This window comes from Acinonyx jubatus, chromosome X (genome assembly GCF_027475565.1).
Source record: "Acinonyx jubatus isolate Ajub_Pintada_27869175 chromosome X, VMU_Ajub_asm_v1.0, whole genome shotgun sequence".
In the NCBI taxonomy this organism is placed as follows: Eukaryota; Metazoa; Chordata; class Mammalia; order Carnivora; family Felidae; genus Acinonyx; species Acinonyx jubatus.
Window position 1 is genome coordinate 123,382,268 of NC_069389.1, and position 18,292 is coordinate 123,400,559.

The following is an 18,292-nucleotide window of genomic DNA, read 5'->3' on the forward strand; positions in this document are numbered from 1 at the left end:
CGAAGTCCTGATCCATGCTACAACATGGATGAACCTTGAAAACATTACGGTAAAGTGAAAGAACCCAGACCTGAAAGACGCATGCATATTGTATGAGTCCGTTCATATGAAATGTCCGGAACAGGCAAATCCATAGTCAGAAAGTAGATCAGTGGTTGCCCGCTGGAGAAGGGGGGGGGGACTATTTATGAGTATGGGGGTTTCCTTTGGGGGTGATGAAATGTCCTAGAATTTGACGGGGTGGTTGCACAAGTTTGTGAATATACTACAACTCACCGAGTGTTACACCTTAAATGGGTGATTTACGTGATAGGCGCATTCTATCTTAATAAAGCTGTTTACAAAGAAAAGGAAAAAGAAAGCAAGGGAATTAAACCTCCGGATTCCGGGCCGCGGTGGCGGTGGCGGGCTGGGTAAGGGGCCAGGTGTAGATGGCTGACAGCCTCCCGTCCTCGTGCTGGGCACTTGCACGGTATTAGCTGCGGGCCCTCCGGGTTATGGATCCTGAGGGGGGAGGGTGTCCCGAGCAAGGACCGCGCGGACGTCGGCTGGTGCGCGCCTGGCAGGTCGACACACGGCCGCCGGCTCACCGGCAGCAGGTGGCCAGGGGCGCGCCTCGGAGCGCCTGGGCGGGGCGGGGTCTGTGCGCGCCGGCGCAGCGGCGCGCCGGGCCCGAGGGGGTGTGGCGCGGGCGCGCGCCGGTCCCAGGGTTGCCCCAGGCGGCGGGCGGGGAGTAGAGGGAGAGGCACGCGCCGCGGACGCGGCCATTGTGCGAGGGGGGGTCAGCTAGCTGGGCGGACACCCAGGCGGTTCCTGGGGTCCCCGGCTGCGCGCTGGGCTCCCCCGGCCCCGGGGTAGGAGCGGCCCTCGCCCGCGCGCCCGGCCGCCCGGCCCTCCCTGGGCGCCCCTGCCCGGCGCGGTGGTACGGTCCGGGTTTAAAAGGCCCCGGCGGCCGCGGGCCTGCCCAGTGTGTGGGCGGCGGCGGGGGCGCGCGCGGGGCGCGGCGGCGGGGACGCGCGAGTGGGGCCGGTGTGGGGCTCGGGGGCGCGTCCACGTGGCTGGCAGGCGGCCACCCGGAGCCAGCGGCAGCGGAGGGACCGGTAGGTAGGTGGCCTCCATACCCTGCCGCCCATGAGGGGACGGACTGCTCGGTGGCCCGGGATTCGGGCAGCTCGGAGGTTGGGTTCGGCCTCGAGGGGGTCGGGCCCTACCTCTGCTCTTGCATCTTGGACGCCGGCCTGAGTGGTCCTTCGTGCCCAGCGCCTGCAAAGACGGCCAGCCTGAGCCCAGCTCCCCTGCCCTATGTGGACCCTTTGTGACTGAGGAGCGGCCCGTCCAAGGATTGCTGGGGCGCCTGCATCCACCGGGGTCCTCGTGGGTCCGTTGAGGAGTGCCCCCGATGGGGGCTGGGCGAGCCAGGCCAGCAGCACGGTGGGGGGCATCGGGGAGTGGGACCCTGGAGCCGTATCTCTGTGTAGGGCTGTCTCTCTCCTCGGGCAGACAGCTGGGTGTGCCTGTGATGCCCGAGGCTCCCACTTACAGGTGGAGGTTGGGGTGGGGGCTTGGGTGGCACATCCTGCCTCTCCAGGTCTCCCTCCTGACCTCTCCCCTGCCCCCATCTCCATTCCTAGGCCTGTATTCCTGCCGGTTGTGGAGGAGGTGAGGGTGGGATATGGCACCCCCATCTCTTCCGCCTCCCTTTCTTCTCTGGCTGTTGCATTGGGGTCCAGGATGCAGACCTGACAAAAGAGCCCCAGAAAGATGATCAGTCTGAGCTGAAACTCTTCAGTTTCAAGAAGGGCCTGTTCCTTGTTCTATCAAATGCATTTTTTCTTTTCTATCTCCTATGCATTCTTAGTTTGGTCCCCTGTACCCCCGCCCCCCGAGCTGGGTACCTTGTGTCTCCCTTGGGGCTTGGGCACAGAGAGGGTAGCTCTGAGCCCTGCTCCACTGGGTGCCATGACACTGCTCTGCTGTCTTTGCTGCCTAGAGCTGGCCAGAAAGCTGGGTGTGGCCTGGGGGTGAAGACCTGGCCAAGCTGGGCATTTGGCCCCCACCCCATCTCCCCAGGGCCTCGCTGGATTTAGGGACATTGCTTCCTTTCCATAGGGCTCCTTGCACCCCCCCCCCCCCCGACACCTCCTGTTCCCCAGCTAACCTCTGGATTTGGAGGGAGAGCTGCACAGGGCCCCCTGGGCCATCTGTCTGGCTGTGCCTGAGCACAGCCTGACTTATGTCTGTCTTGGCGCGTGGCTGTGGGGGCAGGCACAACTCGGCTTTGTGTTGCGGTGGGTAGGCCAGACAGCAGGCTCCTGGACAGCCAGCTTGGGGAGGCCCTTGGGGCGAGGAGGCAGCTGGGGCCAGGACTCCGGGTGTGATGGCACCGGGTTCAGTCTCAGATCTGGATGCCTCAGACCTCTGACCTGGGTCTCCTGGTGGCACTGCCACTCTGGAGTGGTGTTCCCCCCCCCGCCCCACACACACACACTTAGGATTGTTCACTCTCCGCCTTTCCCCTTCCCCCAACTTGGGCGTGGGGCGTCTCTGTGACCTGGGACTTCCCTGTAGTGGCTCTTGCGTGTGGCTGGCCACCCTAAGCTCCAGGATCTGGTGTTTGGGGTCTCATTCTGGGAGGGCCTCCCACCCTTCCTTTTTCAGCATCTGGCTCTGCTGCCCCCTTGGGTGTGGCCCGGTTGTGGGGAGGCCTCCTGGCTCCTTTCCAGCGGAGGTGGGGGGTGGGGGATGATTGATGGCCCTCAAGCCTGCCTGTGCTCGCTGCTCACTCATGCGCCCTGGTGGAGGCCCTCCTTGTCTCCCAGCCACGGGCACCATCTGGGACTCTGTGGTCCGCTAGTGGAGGAGTGGCCTCCACCCTCTGTGGCATGGTGCTCGGTCCGCTGGAGGCCCTAGGCCAGTGGGGCAGAAGGAAGGCAGGCAGCTTGGGCCTGGGCCTCTGATTTGCGCTTGCTTCTTCTCCCCAGGCCTGTCCTCGGGCGCAGCTGCTGGCCATGCCTGCTGTCTGCCTCCTCTTGCTGGTCCTCCTTGCCATGGGGGGGGCCCTGGGCAGCAGCAGGCCCTTCCCTGCCTTCTCGGTGACAGACACGACGCTCACACACCTGGCTGTGCACCGGGTGACCGGGGAGGTGTTCGTGGGTGCGGTGAACCGCGTCTTCAAGCTGGCCCCCAATCTGACTGAGCTGCGGGTGCACGTCACAGGGCCTGTTGAGGACAATGCTCGCTGCTACCCACCTCCCAGCATGCGAGTGTGTGCCCACCGCCTAGCACCTGTCGACAACGTGAACAAGCTGCTGCTCATAGACTATGCGGCCCGCCGCCTGGTGGCCTGCGGCAGCATCTGGCAAGGCATCTGCCAGTTCTTGCGCCTGGACGACCTCTTCAAGCTGGGTGAGCCGCACCACCGCAAGGAGCACTACCTGTCGGGAGCCCAGGAGCCTGACTCCATGGCCGGCGTCATTGTGGAGCAGGCTCGGGGGCCCAGCAAGCTGTTCGTGGGCACGGCCGTGGATGGCAAGTCTGAGTACTTCCCCACCCTCAGCTCGCGCAAGCTCATCAGCGACGAGGACGGGGCCGACATGTTCAGTCTGGTGGGTGAGCCCGTTCACCTTGTCAGACGGGCTGCTGGGCCCTCCTCCCCTGCTGCCTCTTCTTACCCCTCTCATCTCCTTCCTTCCTGCACCCTGTCCTGGCTCTGCCAGGAAGAGCCCTGATCCAGGAGGAGGCCAGCCGCTGAGGCCGGGCCAGGGCCCAGGAGGGTGCTGCTCAGCCCACCCTCGGCGGCCTTTCTGAGCTGCGCTCCTATGACTCTGCAGGCAGAGTGAGATCATGAGGGAGGCCCCAGGGGCGACCGTGTCCTGGGAGCAGGGCCCGGAGTGGGGTTGTGGGGGCCGAGAGGCCAGGGTCTGGGAGGTTGGCAAAGGACACGGGCCTCGTCCCATGCTCTCTCCTGAACCCCTGCCACAGGTGTACCAGGACGAATTCGTCTCGTCGCAGATCAAGATCCCCTCAGACACGCTGTCCCTGTACCCCGCCTTTGACATCTACTACATCTACGGCTTTGTGAGCGCCTCCTTCGTGTACTTCCTGACGCTGCAGCTGGACACCCAGCAGACACTGCTCGACACGGCGGGCGAGAAATTCTTCACGTCCAAGATCGTGCGCATGTGCGCTGGGGACTCGGAGTTCTACTCGTACGTGGAGTTCCCCATCGGCTGCTCCTGGCGAGGCGTGGAGTACCGCCTGGTGCAGAGCGCCCACCTGGCCAAGCCCGGCCTGCTGCTGGCCCAGGCCCTGGGCGTGCCGCCCGACGAGGACGTCCTCTTCACGGTCTTCTCTCAGGGCCAGAAGAACCGGGCCAGCCCGCCGCGGCAGACCGTCCTCTGCCTCTTCACCCTCAGCAACATCAACGCCCACATCCGGCGCCGCATCCAGTCCTGCTACCGGGGGGAGGGCACGCTGGCCCTGCCCTGGCTGCTGAACAAGGAGCTGCCCTGCATCAACACTGTGAGCTTGTGCCCGCGCCGCAGGGCCCCGGCCTCAGTGCCCGCACCCTACCCTGGAACGCCGTGTCTTCCTGTCAGGGATTCCCACCCTCGTTGCCCCCGCCCTCTGCGGCTCCCCTTTCTTTCCCGGCCGCCTTCTCACTGTTGACGGGTGCTCTCTGTTCACGAGCTGCCGGCTTCCGGGTGCTCCGCGCTCCTGCTCCTGGGCGGCCCTGTGCCGTCCCGCAGGCCTCGGAGGTGTGTGGTGTGTCCGGGGGCCACCCGCTGCCTCAGCCTCACCCCCCCCCCCCCGCTCCTCCTCCTCCTCCTCCTGAGCCGCTGGCTTCCTGTGGGGTCCTAGGGCAAGCTGCTGGTCTTGGCTGGTGGGGGGAGCCGGTTCCAGATCCAGCTCCCGTCCGGAATATGGGGTCTCTGCCCTCTGTCCAGCTGGCGCCCCGAAGCTCGGATTCTCACCGCACCCATCCTGTTTCACCAGCCCATGCAGATAAACGGAAACTTCTGCGGGCTGGTGTTGAACCAGCCACTGGGTGGCCTACACGTGATCGAGGGGCTGCCCCTGCTGGCTGACAGCAGCGATGGTATGGCCAGCGTGGCCGCCTACACCTACCGCCGGCACTCTGTGGTCTTCATTGGCACTCGTACCGGCAGTCTGAAGAAGGTAGGGTGAGGGCCGGGGGAGGGGGCACTTCCCAGGCTGGGCCCCAGGAACCTGGCCACACTCCACAGGCGGCTCCTCGGCCACCCGCCCTCTCCAACACCAGTGCCCACTGTGGCCTCAGTTGCTGGCTTCCCGTGACACGGACCAGACCGGTCTCGAGGCCTCTCTGCTGGGAGTGCAGGGGCCCTGGCTGAGCCATCATGCTGGGTCTTCAGTTGAACGAAGGAGGAAAAATGTGAATGTAACCCCTTTTGCCCTCTTGTCCCCTCATGGGCACCAGGGCTGCTTCTGTTCCTAGATGGGGTAGCATGAAAGGGGGAGACGCACTCCGGGAGCCCCAGTGTGCTCGCTCCGAAGGGACAGTGGTCAGGAGAGCCGCCACGAGCTCGTCCGGCTCACCCGGCAAATACGGAGTTGTCCCCAGGAGTTCTGGGGTTGGCTGGGGAGGGTTTGTGAAGGGAGCCAGTGACTTCTGGGGGGCTGGTCTGCTGCCCCTCCTGGGCCCTTGTTTGCATCTCTAACCACTTCATGGAGGCATCGCCCGCAAAGCATACACTTCTCCCACTTAAAGCATACAGTCCGTGGTTTTAGTAAGTTTGCACAGGGTGTAACTGTCAGCATGAGCTCATTCCGGGATGGTGTCTGTCATCCCCCAGAAAGCTCTTCCCCTGCCTATGGCCATCTCGGGAGTGGGCAGGTTGAGAGCTGAGCCGCACCAGGCCCTGGCTTCAGCTTGGCCACGACCTGGAAAGTCCGTGGCTTGACAAGTGGATGTTCTGGGTGTGTGTGGCACCCTGTGGCATCAGGCCAGCGTGTCTCGTGGCCCAGGTCCGGGTTGACGGCTCCCAGTATGCCCACCTGTACGAGACAGTGCCCGTGGTGGATGGCAGCCCCATCCTTCGAGACCTGCTCTTCAGCCCCGACCACCGGCACATCTACCTCCTGAGTGAGAAGCAGGTAGGCCCGTGGCAGGCGGCAGCGGGTGGCGGGGTGGGGGCAGGGCGGGTACTGACGCTGCCGTCCCCAGGTGAGCCAGCTCCCGGTGGAGACGTGCGAGCAGTACATGAGCTGCGCGGCCTGCCTCGGCTCGGGGGACCCGCACTGCGGTTGGTGTGTGTTGCAGCACAGGTGAGGGCCACAGGGCCGGGCGGGGAGGAAGGGTCTGCAGGGGTCCTGCTCCTGGGAGGAGCCGGCGATGCCCGCTGATTGGGGTGGGCAGAGCGTGCCCTTGCCCACGTACCCATTTCTCCCAGTCGTACCCTTGTGGCCTCTGCCTCCGTCCCCTCCTACTTCATCCAGCTAATGAGCGGAGCCCCCATCCCGAGTGACAGCCCTTAGGGCCCAGGGGACGAGGCCAAAGCATGCTGTTGCCTGGCACTGTGGGCTGGGCTGGCCGTCTCCTCTTCCCTGCGGACATATGTGTACCCTCCCACCGCCCGGCCAGGGCCCTCGGGACAGCTGTATAACAGGTTCTGGCCTAACCCCACGCAGATGCTGCCGTGAAGGAGCCTGTCCGGGTGCTTCCGCCCCCCATGGCTTTGCCGAGGAGCTGAGCAAGTGTGTCCAGGTGCGGGTCCGGCCCAACAATGTTTCAGTGACGTCACCCGGGGTGCAGGTAAGTGCTGTGATGGGTGGGGGTGCGTGGGCCCGCGTGTGTGTGTGTCGGTGGGGGTTGGGGGGGGACGCCTCTCGCTCTGACTCCTCCGCCTTCCCCAGCTGACCGTGGCCGTGCGCAACGTGCCAGACCTCAGCGTTGGCGTGAGCTGTACCTTTGAGGAGGTGGCGGAGAGTGAGGCCGTCCTGCTGCCCTCCGGGGAGCTGCAGTGCCCATCGCCCTCCCTCCGGGAGCTGCGGGCTCTCACCAGGGGGCACGGTCAGTAGGCTGGGGCTTTCCGGGATGGGGACGCTCTGCGTCCCGGGCCTGCTCACGGCCACCCCTGGGCTCGCCACAGGGGCCACGCACACTGTGCGGCTGCAGCTGCTGTCCAAGGAGACTGGCGTGAAGTTCGCCGGGGTCGACTTCGTCTTCTACAACTGCAGCGTACTCCGGTCGTGAGTACTGGCATCTCTGACCTCTGTCCCCACACCCCTCCGTCCCCTGCTGTGTTGTGTGGGCCTCAGGTGGGCCCCGGCGCCTCCTCCCTGGGGCTTCCCGTGTGCCCCGTGGGCGAGTGGTGAGAGCGTGGCCTGGTCTTCTGCGTTATTCGCGAAGCCTCTCCCTGCAGGTGCATGTCCTGCGTCGGCAGCCCGTACCCCTGCCACTGGTGTAAGTACCGCCACGTGTGCACCAGCCACCCCCAAGAGTGCTCCTTCCAGGAGGGCAGGGTCCACAGCCCTGAGGTGAGGCGGGTGCCGTGCGCGAGGGGGCTGGGCTCCATGTGGGCTGGCCTCTGGCTTTTCTGCCTTTGTTCTCATTGCTTTCCCGGAGCCTCTTCAGTTCGGGGCCAGCCCAGCTGGGCCCAGGTGGCAGCGGTGGGTGTGTGGCTGACGGGCGGTCTCCCCGCAGGGTTGCCCTGAGATCCTGCCCGGCGGGGACCTCTTGATCCCAGTCGGCGTCATGCAGCCCCTTACCCTGCGGGCCAAGAACCTGCCGCAGCCGCAGTCGGGCCAGAAGAACTACGAGTGTGTGGTCCGGGTGCAGGGGCGGCAGCAACGGGTGCCGGCCGTGCGCTTCAATAGCAGCAGCGTGCAGTGCCAGAACGCGTCGGTGAGGCCCCCTCCCGCGGGGCGTGCTGGTCGTGCAGGTCTGCGCCCGGCTCGCTGCTCAGAGAGCCCGATGTGCCTCTGGCGGGGGACCTTCTGAGCACCTCTGCTCTGGGGTGACGCGGGTCCCTCTCTCCCAGTACTCCTACGAAGGCGACGAGTACGGTGACACCGAGCTGGACTTCTCCGTGGTCTGGGATGGCGATTTCGCCATCGACAAGCCTGCCACCTTCCGAGGTGCGAGGCAGCATGGGGCTGTAGGGCCTGGGGCACGGTGGGCACGAACTGGGGCCAGGTGCGGCAGGGGGACCCCGCATCGGGGTCCTCGGTGCCCCCGGCGCCCCGCGGCCGCCCCCAGCGGTGCCCTCTGCCCGCAGCTCTCCTGTACAAGTGCTGGGCACGGCGGCCCAGCTGCGGCCTCTGCCTCAAGGCTGACCCTCGCTTCAACTGCGGCTGGTGCGTCTCGGAGCACAGGTGCCAGCTGCGGGCCCACTGCCCGGCCCCCAAGACCAACTGGATGCACCCGAGCCAGAAGGGCGCCCGCTGCAGCCACCCTCGCATTGCCCAGGTCAGCCTCCCCGGTCTCCTTCTGTCTGCCAGGCACCCACGAGTCTGGGCTCACCCTCGCCTATCGTCCTGCTCTGCAGATCCACCCGCTCATGGGGCCCAAGGAGGGAGGCACTCGGGTCACCATCGTGGGTGAGAACCTGGGCCTCAGCTACCGGGACGTGGGCCTGCGGGTTGCAGGTGTGCGCTGCAACCCTATCCCCTCCGAGTACGTCAGCGCCGAGAGGTGAGTGCGGCCGTGTGGGCGCCCGAGCCCTGGGCTGTCTGCCCCCAGCCCTGACCTTCTCTCACCCATAGGATCGTGTGTGAGATGGGGGAGTCGCTGGTGCCCAGCCCACCGCCGGGGCCCGCGGAGCTCTGTGTGGGCGACTGTTCTGCTGACTTCCGCACACAGTCCGAACAGCTCTACAGTTTTGTGGTGTGTGGGCTGCCCGTCCTTCCCCCTCCCCTCCCTTCTGAGACCCCTCCCCCCCACCCGCACCGGGCCACCTCCTCCCTCTCCTCAGGGCCGCTTCTCCCACAGACACCAGCGTTTGACCGCGTAAGTCCCGGTCGGGGCCCGGCTTCCGGGGGCACACGGCTCACCATCTCCGGGAGCTCTCTGGATGCCGGCAGCAGGGTCACAGTGACTGTGAGAGATGGCGAGTGCCAGTTCGTGAGGTGGGCGGGGCCCCATCAGCTCTGGCCTGGGCACTGGGTAGGGGGCCACAAGGGCAGGGTGAGTCATGGCCCCGGGCTACCTGCTCTCAGTGCCCCACTTACCAACAGGAGAGATGCCGAGACAATCGTGTGTATCTCGCCCGTGTCCACCCTGGGCCCCAGCCAGGCCCCCATCACCCTGGCCATCGACCGTGCCAACATTTCTAGTCCCGGCGTCTTCTACACCTACACCCAGGACCCTACGGTCACTCGCCTTGAGCCCACCTGGAGCATCATCAAGTAAGACCTGAGGAGGAGTGTGGGTTGGGGACTGTGTCCCTGAGCTCCTGTCCCGGGGCCTCGCTTGGTGACTGGGGCCCAGGGCATCAAGTTACGCGTCCTCCAAGCCTCAGCCCTCATTGGCAGAGGGGGGCAGGGTCCTCCCAACAACATGGCACCTGGCATTCACCCAGTGACCTGGGGTGGGGGAGGCCCCGGGCTCCATGGCAGGTGTGATAACTCTCTGGAGGCCAGGCTGGGAGCAGTGGCGGAGGGAGCCTGAGGCCCCTCCCCCGCTGCCCCCAGTGGAAGCACTGCCATCACTGTGAGTGGGACCCACCTACTGACCGTCCAGGAGCCCCGGGTCCGGGCCAAGTACCGAGGCATCGAGACCACCAACGTGAGTGCCAGCAGTCCTCGCCCTGCCCCTAACCCTGCCACCTGTGGCTTCATGTGCCGGGCTGCCCTCCCTTGTCCCCGCAGACATGCCAGGTGATCAACGATACCGCCATGCTGTGTAAGGCCCCCGGCATCTTCCTGGGACGGCCCCAGCCACAGGTCCAGGGTGAACACCCTGATGAGTTTGGCTTCCTGCTGGATCATGTGCAGACGGCCCGCTCCCTCAACCGGTCCTCCTTCACCTACTACCCTGATCCCAGCTTCGAGCCACTGGGGCCCTCCGGTGTCCTGGATGTCAAGCCTGGCTCCCACGTAGTGTTGAAGGTGCAAGTGGGGCACAGTGGACCAGGAGAGGCCGGGAGGTGGGGAGCCCTGGCTGACCGCACCCTCCACCCACAGGGCAAGAATCTGATCCCCGCAGCAGCTGGCAGCTCCCGCCTCAACTACACGGTGCTGATCGGGGGCCAGCCATGTGCGCTCACTGTCTCCGACACACAGCTCCTGTGCGACTCACCTAGCCAGACGGGCCGGCAGCCTGTCATGGTGCGTGGGAGGTGGGGGAGGCCACTGGGTGGGTGTGGGGGTCAGCTCACAGTGGGGTTGTCCCTGCAGGTACTGGTAGGTGGCCTGGAGTTCTGGCTGGGTACCCTGCACATCACGGCCGAGCGGGCGCTGACTCTGCCGGCCATGGTGGGCCTGGCGGTGGGCGGCGGGCTCTTGCTGCTGGCCATCACCGCTGTGCTGGTCGCCTATAAGCGCAAGACTCAGGATGCAGACCGCACGCTTAAGCGGCTTCAGCTACAGATGGACAACTTGGAGTCCCGCGTGGCTCTGGAATGCAAGGAAGGTGCCTGGGACAGTGGTGTGGTGCAGGGCGGGTGGGCTGGGAGCCTCTCCCCTCCCGCTGCGCTCATTCTTCCTCCCCGCCCTCCCCAGCCTTTGCTGAGCTGCAGACGGATATCAATGAGCTGACCAACCACATGGACGGGGTGCAGATCCCTTTCCTGGACTACCGGACCTATGCCGTTCGCGTGCTCTTCCCGGGCATTGAGGCCCATCCGGTGCTCAAGGAGCTGGATGTGAGTCCCCAGCTCGCCTGCCCGGCCCTCATCCCCTGCCACGCCTCCCCCACTCTCTGAGACGCCCTGTCCCTCCCAGACTCCCCCCAACGTCGAGAAGGCCCTGCGCCTATTTGGACAGCTGCTGCACAGCCGCGCCTTCGTGCTCACCTTCATCCACACGCTGGAGGCCCAGAGCAGCTTTTCCATGCGCGACCGTGGTACCGTGGCCTCGCTCACCATGGTGGTCCTGCACAGCCGCCTCGATTACGCCACGGGGCTGCTCAAGCAGCTGCTGGCGGACCTCATAGAGAAGAACCTGGAGAGCAAGAACCACCCCAAGCTGCTGCTGCGCAGGTAGGTGCTGCAGGGCCCCGGCCCCGCCTCCTGCCGGCCCCACTCCCACCAGGCCCGCTCCTGCCTGGGGAGCAAGGTGGGTGGGCCCCCTCTCCAGTCTGGCCCAGCGCCCCTTTTGCCCTAGGACCGAGTCGGTGGCTGAGAAGATGCTTACCAACTGGTTCACATTCCTGCTGCACAAGTTTCTGAAGGTGTGCTGGGCGGGTGGGCGGGTGGGCGGGGCGACCCGGGGAAGCGGCTGGCGGGCGGGCGGGCAGCGTACGTATGCCTGCCCCTGGCTGCAGGAGTGTGCCGGGGAGCCGCTGTTTCTGCTCTACTGCGCCATCAAGCAGCAGATGGAGAAGGGCCCCATCGATGCCATCACGGGCGAGGCCCGCTACTCCCTGAGCGAAGACAAGCTCATCCGGCAGCAGATCGACTACAAGACGCTGGTGGGTTGGTGGTCGGGTGGGCAGGGCCTCAGGCATGACGGCACACCTCGTCCCGGGTCCAGCCTGTGGTTCCCCTCACCCGCAGACCCTGCACTGTGTGTTCCCGGAGAGCGAGGGCAGCACTCAGGTCCCAGTGAAGGTTCTCAACTGCGACAGCGTCACCCAAGCCAAAGATAAGCTGCTGGACGCTGTGTACAAGGGCGTCCCATACTCACAGCGCCCCAAAGCCGAAGACATGGACCTAGGTGACCTTGCCCCTTCCTCCCGGCCCCCACCCTGTGGCCACATCACATTGACTGCCATTCCCGCTCCCTGCTTGGGCTCTGTCCGCTGAGGGACGTGGGCCCCGGGGCCCAGGGTACTCTGGGCAGGACCTCAAGGGCTGTCTGTGGCCTACAGAATGGCGCCAGGGCCGTATGGCCCGAATCATTCTCCAGGATGAAGACGTCACCACGAAGATTGAGTGTGACTGGAAGAGGGTCAACTCATTGGCCCACTATCAGGTGAGGGGCTGGGAGCCACCTGGGGGCCATGGCCCTGCACGGAGGACACAGTCCCTCCTTGGGGAGCCTCGGGTACCTCCGACACGCACACCACAGGGTCCGGGTGGGTGGTGGCTCAGGCCCGTTGGCTCCCCAGCCTCCTGTGCTGCCCTCCTCTGTCTCTGTGGTTTCCAGGTGACAGATGGCTCCTTGGTGGCACTGGTGCCCAAACAAGTGTGTGCCTATAACATGGCCAGCTCCTTTACCTTCACCCGCTCGCTCAGCCGCTACGGTAGGTGCCTCCAGAGTGATGGCCTTGATTGGCCTTGTGCCCTCTGAGGCTGTGTCAGCCATCCTGGGGAGCCCCCTCTCTGAGTGGCCACCATGCTTCTGGTGGTTGCCCTGGGCCTTGCCCTTGGGAGATGTCCACTTTCATAGAGCCTGGAGGTGGGGTGGGCCGGTAAGAGTAGGCAGCCCCCTTAGCCTGCTGGGCTCCTGGAACAGAGGTGGGCAAGAGCCGTGGCGATGACTGGCATGGCCCCACTGGCCTAAAGGGCATGCCTGTCCCCTGCCCCAGAGAGCTTGCTGCGCACAGCCAGCAGCCCCGACAGCCTCCGTTCTCGGGCACCCATGATCACGCCTGACCAGGAGACTGGCACCAAGCTGTGGCACCTGGTGAAGAACCACGACCATGCTGACCACCGCGAGGGGGACCGCGGCAGCAAGATGGTCTCAGAGATCTACCTGACTCGACTCCTGGCCACCAAGGTGTGGGCCTGCCCTGAGCCACCCTGGCCTCAGCCCAGACATCTTCTAGCCCAGCCTTGGCCCTGCGGTTGGTCCGGCCTGCCCTGGGGGTAGGCCGCAGGGTTCTTCAAATCTGGTGCGCCTTTCTCAAGGCCTGAGGCTGGGGTGGGGCCCGTCTGGGGCACTGTCCCTGCAGGGAAGCTCCTTGCCCCTCTGTCCCCCTGTTCTGCTGTGGGGCCATCCCAACCTGACCTGTGCTCTTGCTGACCCCTGCAGGGCACGCTGCAGAAGTTTGTGGATGACCTCTTCGAGACCGTGTTCAGCACGGCTCACCGAGGTTCAGCCCTGCCCCTGGCCATCAAGTACATGTTCGACTTCCTGGATGAGCAGGCCGACCGGCGCCAGATCAGCGACCCTGACGTGCGCCACACCTGGAAGAGCAACTGGTACCGCCTTGTGTTGGGCCACTGCTGGCCCCCCTGGGGATGGGCGGACAGAGGAAGGGAGGACACCTGTGGCTGTGCCGGCACTCAGAGACCAGGGGGGTGGGTGACTGACGGGGGCTGGAGTGGCCATCCAGGCAGGAGAGGGCCTGCATCAGTCGCCCCTCAAGCACAGAAGGGGAGTTCAGTTGATTCCGGATACGGGCCCCGCTGGGCCATGTGGGAGGCCGGGAGTGGGGCCGGCACAGAGCAGAGGTGCTGACGGCCAGGCCCATGTGGTGGCCGTGGTGCGGGGTGAGATGCAGCGAGGACGGAAGGCTGTTTGCTCTCATTTCTAACTGCTTGAAGTCTGGCAGAAACTTAAAAGAAAAGGCCGCTAACATATGTCACACTTGCTGCTTGTGGGCAAGATGTGCACAGGCCAGGCAGGAAGCGTAGAAGGGAGCATTGATGGGATGGGCTTCAGGTGCCTGTCCCTCTCTGTCCAGCCTGCCCCTGCGCTTCTGGGTAAACGTGATCAAGAACCCCCAGTTTGTGTTCGACATCCACAAGAACAGCATCACGGACGCCTGCCTGTCAGTGGTGGCCCAGACTTTCATGGACTCCTGCTCCACGTCTGAACATCGCCTGGGCAAGGACTCGCCGTCCAACAAGCTGCTCTACGCCAAGGACATCCCCAACTACAAGAGCTGGGTGGAGAGGTGGGCTGGGAGGGGAAGCAAGGCCTGGCAGCCCCGTGCCGGGTCAGCTTGGGGAAAAAGTCCCCAGAGACCGGCCTGACTGCCAGGGCAGGGGCTTTGGTGGCACCTGCCTTTGTGACCTACTCAGGGTCCCAACAGGTACTACCGGGACATTGCAAAGATGGCATCCATCAGTGACCAGGACATGGACGCCTACCTGGTGGAGCAGTCCCGTCTGCATGCCAGTGACTTCAACATCTTAAGCGCGCTCAGTGAACTCTATTTCTATGTCACCAAGTACCGCCAGGAGGTGCGTGCCAGTCTCGCGGGCCCCCAGTTGTTAGGCCCTGATGGTGCGGTCAGTGGCAAACATGGGGGGCCCTGTGAGGGTGAAGGGCACTAGAGGGTGGTGGAGGGGACAGAGGGGGCATGGACCCCATCTCTTAGATCGCTCGCAGCGCCTCCCCTATTCAGCCCCCAGGCTAGCACAGGTGATGCTTTCCAGAGATGCTGGGATTTGAGGGGGCTAGGAGAGAAGCCACTGGCCAGAGAACGAAATTCTGCTCGGGCAAAAGTAAAGGTCCAGGGAAGGGGTGGGCTGAGGGGCTAGGGTGGGGCCAGAAGGTAGGCAGGGCCAGCACCTTATCCAGCCCATGGGATTGGTGACCCCACACTTCAGTAGACAGGGAACATAGAGGTGTGGATCTGAGATCGTATTATTGCTGGAAGTAAGAACCCGTCAGCCAGGACATGGCCCAGAAAGCTCTGAGCCTGGATGAGCTCACCAAGGGCAGCCGAGAGCCAGTGTAGGGGTACAAGTGGCCCACGCACTGAGTCCTGGGGTCCTGGGACACTCAGAGGTGGCAGAGAAGACAGGGAGCCAGCAGCAGAGACTGAGGAGTGGAGGGAGGGACCCTAAGACTGCAGGGTGGCCTCCTGGAACAGGACACACACACACACACACACACCTGGGGCAGGAAGGGGGTGGTCAGGAGGGAGAAGAGTATGATTGGCTTCCTGGGGTGCTACTGATGGTCAAGGGCAATGAAGCCCTAGAAGGTTGCCGCATTTGGCAAGGAGATCCTGGATACCAGCAAAGACAGGGTTGGATGCGGGTCAGGAGGGGACGGGGAAGTTGGGTGCGGGTTGGGATGGGGGTCAAGAGGGGACAAGGAAGTCAGGTGCAGGATGGGGGTGGGTGTCAGGAGAAGACGGGGAGACCAGGAGGGGATGGGGAGATTGGGTGTGGGGTGGGGGTCACGAGGGGTGGGGAGGTTGGGTGGGGGTGGGGGTCAGGAGGGGAAGTGAAGATTGGGTGCAGATTCCGGGTCAGGAGGGGACGGGGAGATGAGGTGTGGGGTTGGGGTTCAGGAGGGGATGGGGAGATGGTGTGCAGGGTGGGGGTCAGGAGGGGAAGTGAAGATTGGGTGCAGATTCCAGGTCAGTAGGGGACGGGGAGATCAGGTGCGGGGTTGAGGTTCAGGAGGGGATGGGGAGATGGGGTGTGGGCCAGGAAGGGACGGGGTGTTTGGGGACAGCGGGTCCAGCCCACTCCCGGGAAGGGCCGCACTGTGGCCGCCGAGCAGAGAAGGTGGTGGCTTCGGGGTGGCCAAGTCGCAGCGTGTGCAGAGGTGGGGGGCTGCAGCCCTTCCCACGTGCCGGGGACCCGCAGAGAGCGGGGTGCGTGGACGCAGGAGGGACAAAAGAGCTCAGGCAGGGGAGGACGGCTTGGCAAGGGAGGGAGCGGCCCCTCCTCGCCAGCCTGGCTCCGGGGGGACCCTCCTCCCCCAGGTCCTCACCGCTCTGGACCGAGACGCCTCCTGTCGGAAGCATAAGTTGCGGCAAAAACTGGAACAGATCATCAGCCTCGTGTCCGGCAACAGCTAAGGGTGGCGGAACCGGCGAGGAGGGGGCGTCCCAGGCCTGAGGTGACCTCGGGGCCGAGCCCTGGATCGGGTGGCACGGGGGCGGGGATGGGGTGGTCACCGGTCTCTCGTGCCCTGCGCACACCCCGGCCCCCTTCATTAGTGCCTTTCTTTGGGCCCTGCGTGGGGGCGGTGGTGACAGGACCAAGGGTCCTGACCCCGGCAGCAGCAATATCCCCGCCGTCCTACCCTCGTGCCCCTGGGTCGTGCCAGCCCCTGCCCCCTCTTCCTGTTTATACCCCCAACCACCTATTTATTTAATTTATCTGCACCTCACCGTGTCCGTCTGTCACCACGTGCCCCTTCTCTGGGATGTGGACAACCTCACGCCCCTTCCGTCCTTGGGTCGTCCTGGCTCGCTGGTGGCACGGTCAGCCTCGGCCTCACCTCTGGCACCTGCCCCTGGCCGTGGCCGGCCCCGCCGGGTCCGAGCAGGGGCCCCCGACACCAGCAGCACTTGACGGCGAGGAGGGGGGCGCCCAGGGTGAGGCGGCGAAGCCATGCCCAGACTGTGGCTGCGCCCAGGGGTCTCCCCGCGGCTGGGTCCCGGCATCCCCTGCGGACTTCTCGGGGGTCGGACCGTACCTTTCTCGGGCGCCCTGTCCCCAGCACCTGGGGAGCTATGAGCAGGTTCGTGCCAGGGCCCCACGTGGGCCTGGGGGCTCTGGAAGTCTCCCTCTCCAGGCCCGAGCGCCCAGCTTCCTCGGCGTGGTGCCCGCTCAGCCCGGACCCGTCACCCCCGCTGCCCTGTCCTGCGCCCGGACCCGTCACCCCCGCTGCCCTGTCCTGCGCCCGGCCCGAGGGGCCGAGGCGGCAGTGCCTTACCCCTCTGTTCCGTCTTCCCCCTCCGAGGAATCTGGCCCCGGCGCGTGGTCCCGGAAACCCAGCTGTCCCCTCTGTTTTGGCATGAGCTTCTTTGTCGTCGTTCCTGGAACCTTGTTTCTGAATTAAACGTCGGGAAAACGGTGGCAGTGTGTGGCAGGTGGCTGGTCGGCGAGCAGGGAAGCAGGTGGGGAGGCTGTTGGACTCTGGAGGAGCTGGGCTCCCTTTATGGGAGGAAGGGTGACCCGTTGCAGGGGTCCCGCGCATCTGAGGAGGTCCAGGGCCACGTCCGATCCGTGCCAGCAAACCCCGGTGGCTCTCCCGTCAAGATCCAGTCGGAACCCGTTCCCTTCTCCCCACCTCCACTGGCCGCAGCCTGGGGGTCTCTCGCCTGCGTGCCAGTCTCCCCACTTCTGTCCTGCCTGCCTTCGTCCCCTTCCCAGCGCAGCAGGCACTGCGACTGTGGTGGTGGTTCCAAAACTATGCATTTGCCCAAACTCCTAGGCCTGTACACTCACAAAGGGGAAGGCTGAGAGAATGGAACTTAGCCCTCACTTCAAACACAAACAAGTAAACAAAAAGGCGAGGTAAACAGTCAAGAGAAAGCTGCTTGATCCAGGATAAGGATTGAAGCCCAGACCAAGGGAGGTGCCGGGCTGACAGCTGTGCAGGCACGTGGCCCAGAGGAAGCAGGCAGGGAGAGAGAGCGGAGGCCGAGGAAGATGGTTTTAAAAAATTACCATTGTGAGATTACAGAAAGGCAATGAAAGACTGAAGGCAATTTAAAAAAATGTTTTAATGTTTATTTTTGAGGGAGAGAGAGAGCACAGGTGCAAGGGGGGAGGGGCAGAGAGAGAGGGAGACACAGAATCCGAAGCGGGCTCCAGGCTCTGAGCTGTCAGCACAAGGCCCGACCCGGGTCTTTAGCCATGAGATCATGACCTGAGTCAAAGACGCTTAACTGACTGAGACACTCAGGTGCCCCTAAACAAGGCAATTTTTAATCTAGGAGGTAAAGAAAGCCCAAGTGAATGGTTCCCCAAGAACCATTTTGGGAGAACGAAGAGGCTAGCAGAATGGAGAGTGGTATAAAACAGCCAGATCCTCAACCATCAAGAAGAAAGGTCTTCAAAATTATTTTTCCAAAGGAAGGAAGAGAAAGAGACCCTTGCTGTAGCCACTACAGCTGCTGTCTGCTGTCAGGTGAGAGTGTCGTCATCACAACCACCACCACTGTCCCCATGACGGCGTGTCTTCCCTGCAGCATGCACCAGCTCGCCCCACGTCCAGCAGTCATAGACTCTTCGTGCGTGTGTAGTAGCAGGGACCGATTTACACTGCCACTTACTTGAAAGAGCCCCCCAAACCAGACAGAATAGATGAGACCCAAGCTGTAAGGAAACCAGGTATCAGGCGATGAACGGCGATCTCTGGGAGATGAGAAGTCAGAGATCGGCCTTGCAATTGTCCCGGCTGACCGCATTGGGAGTTTCGTGCTGAGGCCCACCGGAACTGGTGGGGTAGAGGGCCCCAAGGAGTGGCGGGGGGGGGGGGGAGCGTGTGCGAGGACCCTGTGGGAGGG

At 64.3% G+C, this 18,292-nt stretch overlaps 1 protein-coding gene across 3 annotated transcripts; it reads left to right on the top strand.

Annotated features, from left to right (window-relative positions):
* The first annotated feature begins 721 nt into the window (after window positions 1–721).
* On the top strand, window positions 722–16,527 carry PLXNA3 (plexin A3). Of its 3 annotated transcripts, none has more exons than XM_053201891.1 (33): window positions 723–1,100; window positions 2,982–3,605; window positions 3,982–4,521; window positions 4,996–5,178; window positions 6,007–6,135; window positions 6,206–6,306; window positions 6,670–6,793; window positions 6,895–7,051; window positions 7,131–7,230; window positions 7,404–7,518; window positions 7,685–7,885; window positions 8,022–8,118; window positions 8,259–8,449; window positions 8,529–8,674; window positions 8,746–8,866; window positions 8,972–9,108; window positions 9,217–9,387; window positions 9,673–9,766; window positions 9,850–10,089; window positions 10,165–10,308; window positions 10,378–10,612; window positions 10,702–10,844; window positions 10,924–11,180; window positions 11,305–11,371; window positions 11,465–11,611; window positions 11,697–11,856; window positions 12,011–12,114; window positions 12,289–12,385; window positions 12,671–12,861; window positions 13,117–13,286; window positions 13,772–13,984; window positions 14,123–14,273; window positions 15,755–16,527. In XM_053201891.1, the coding sequence occupies exons 2-33, from the start codon at window positions 3,009–3,011 to the stop codon at window positions 15,848–15,850; spliced, it is 5,619 nt and encodes a 1,872-aa protein (XP_053057866.1). In that variant the 5' UTR covers window positions 723–1,100; window positions 2,982–3,008; the 3' UTR covers window positions 15,851–16,527. The 3 variants fall into 3 exon arrangements, with proteins under 3 accessions (XP_053057867.1, XP_053057866.1, XP_053057865.1); XM_053201890.1 differs by having other exon boundaries at window positions 724–1,104; XM_053201892.1 differs by lacking the exons at window positions 14,123–14,273; window positions 15,755–16,527 and having other exon boundaries at window positions 722–1,104; window positions 12,671–12,950; window positions 13,772–13,944.
* Window positions 16,528–18,292: the final 1,765 nt, after the last annotated feature.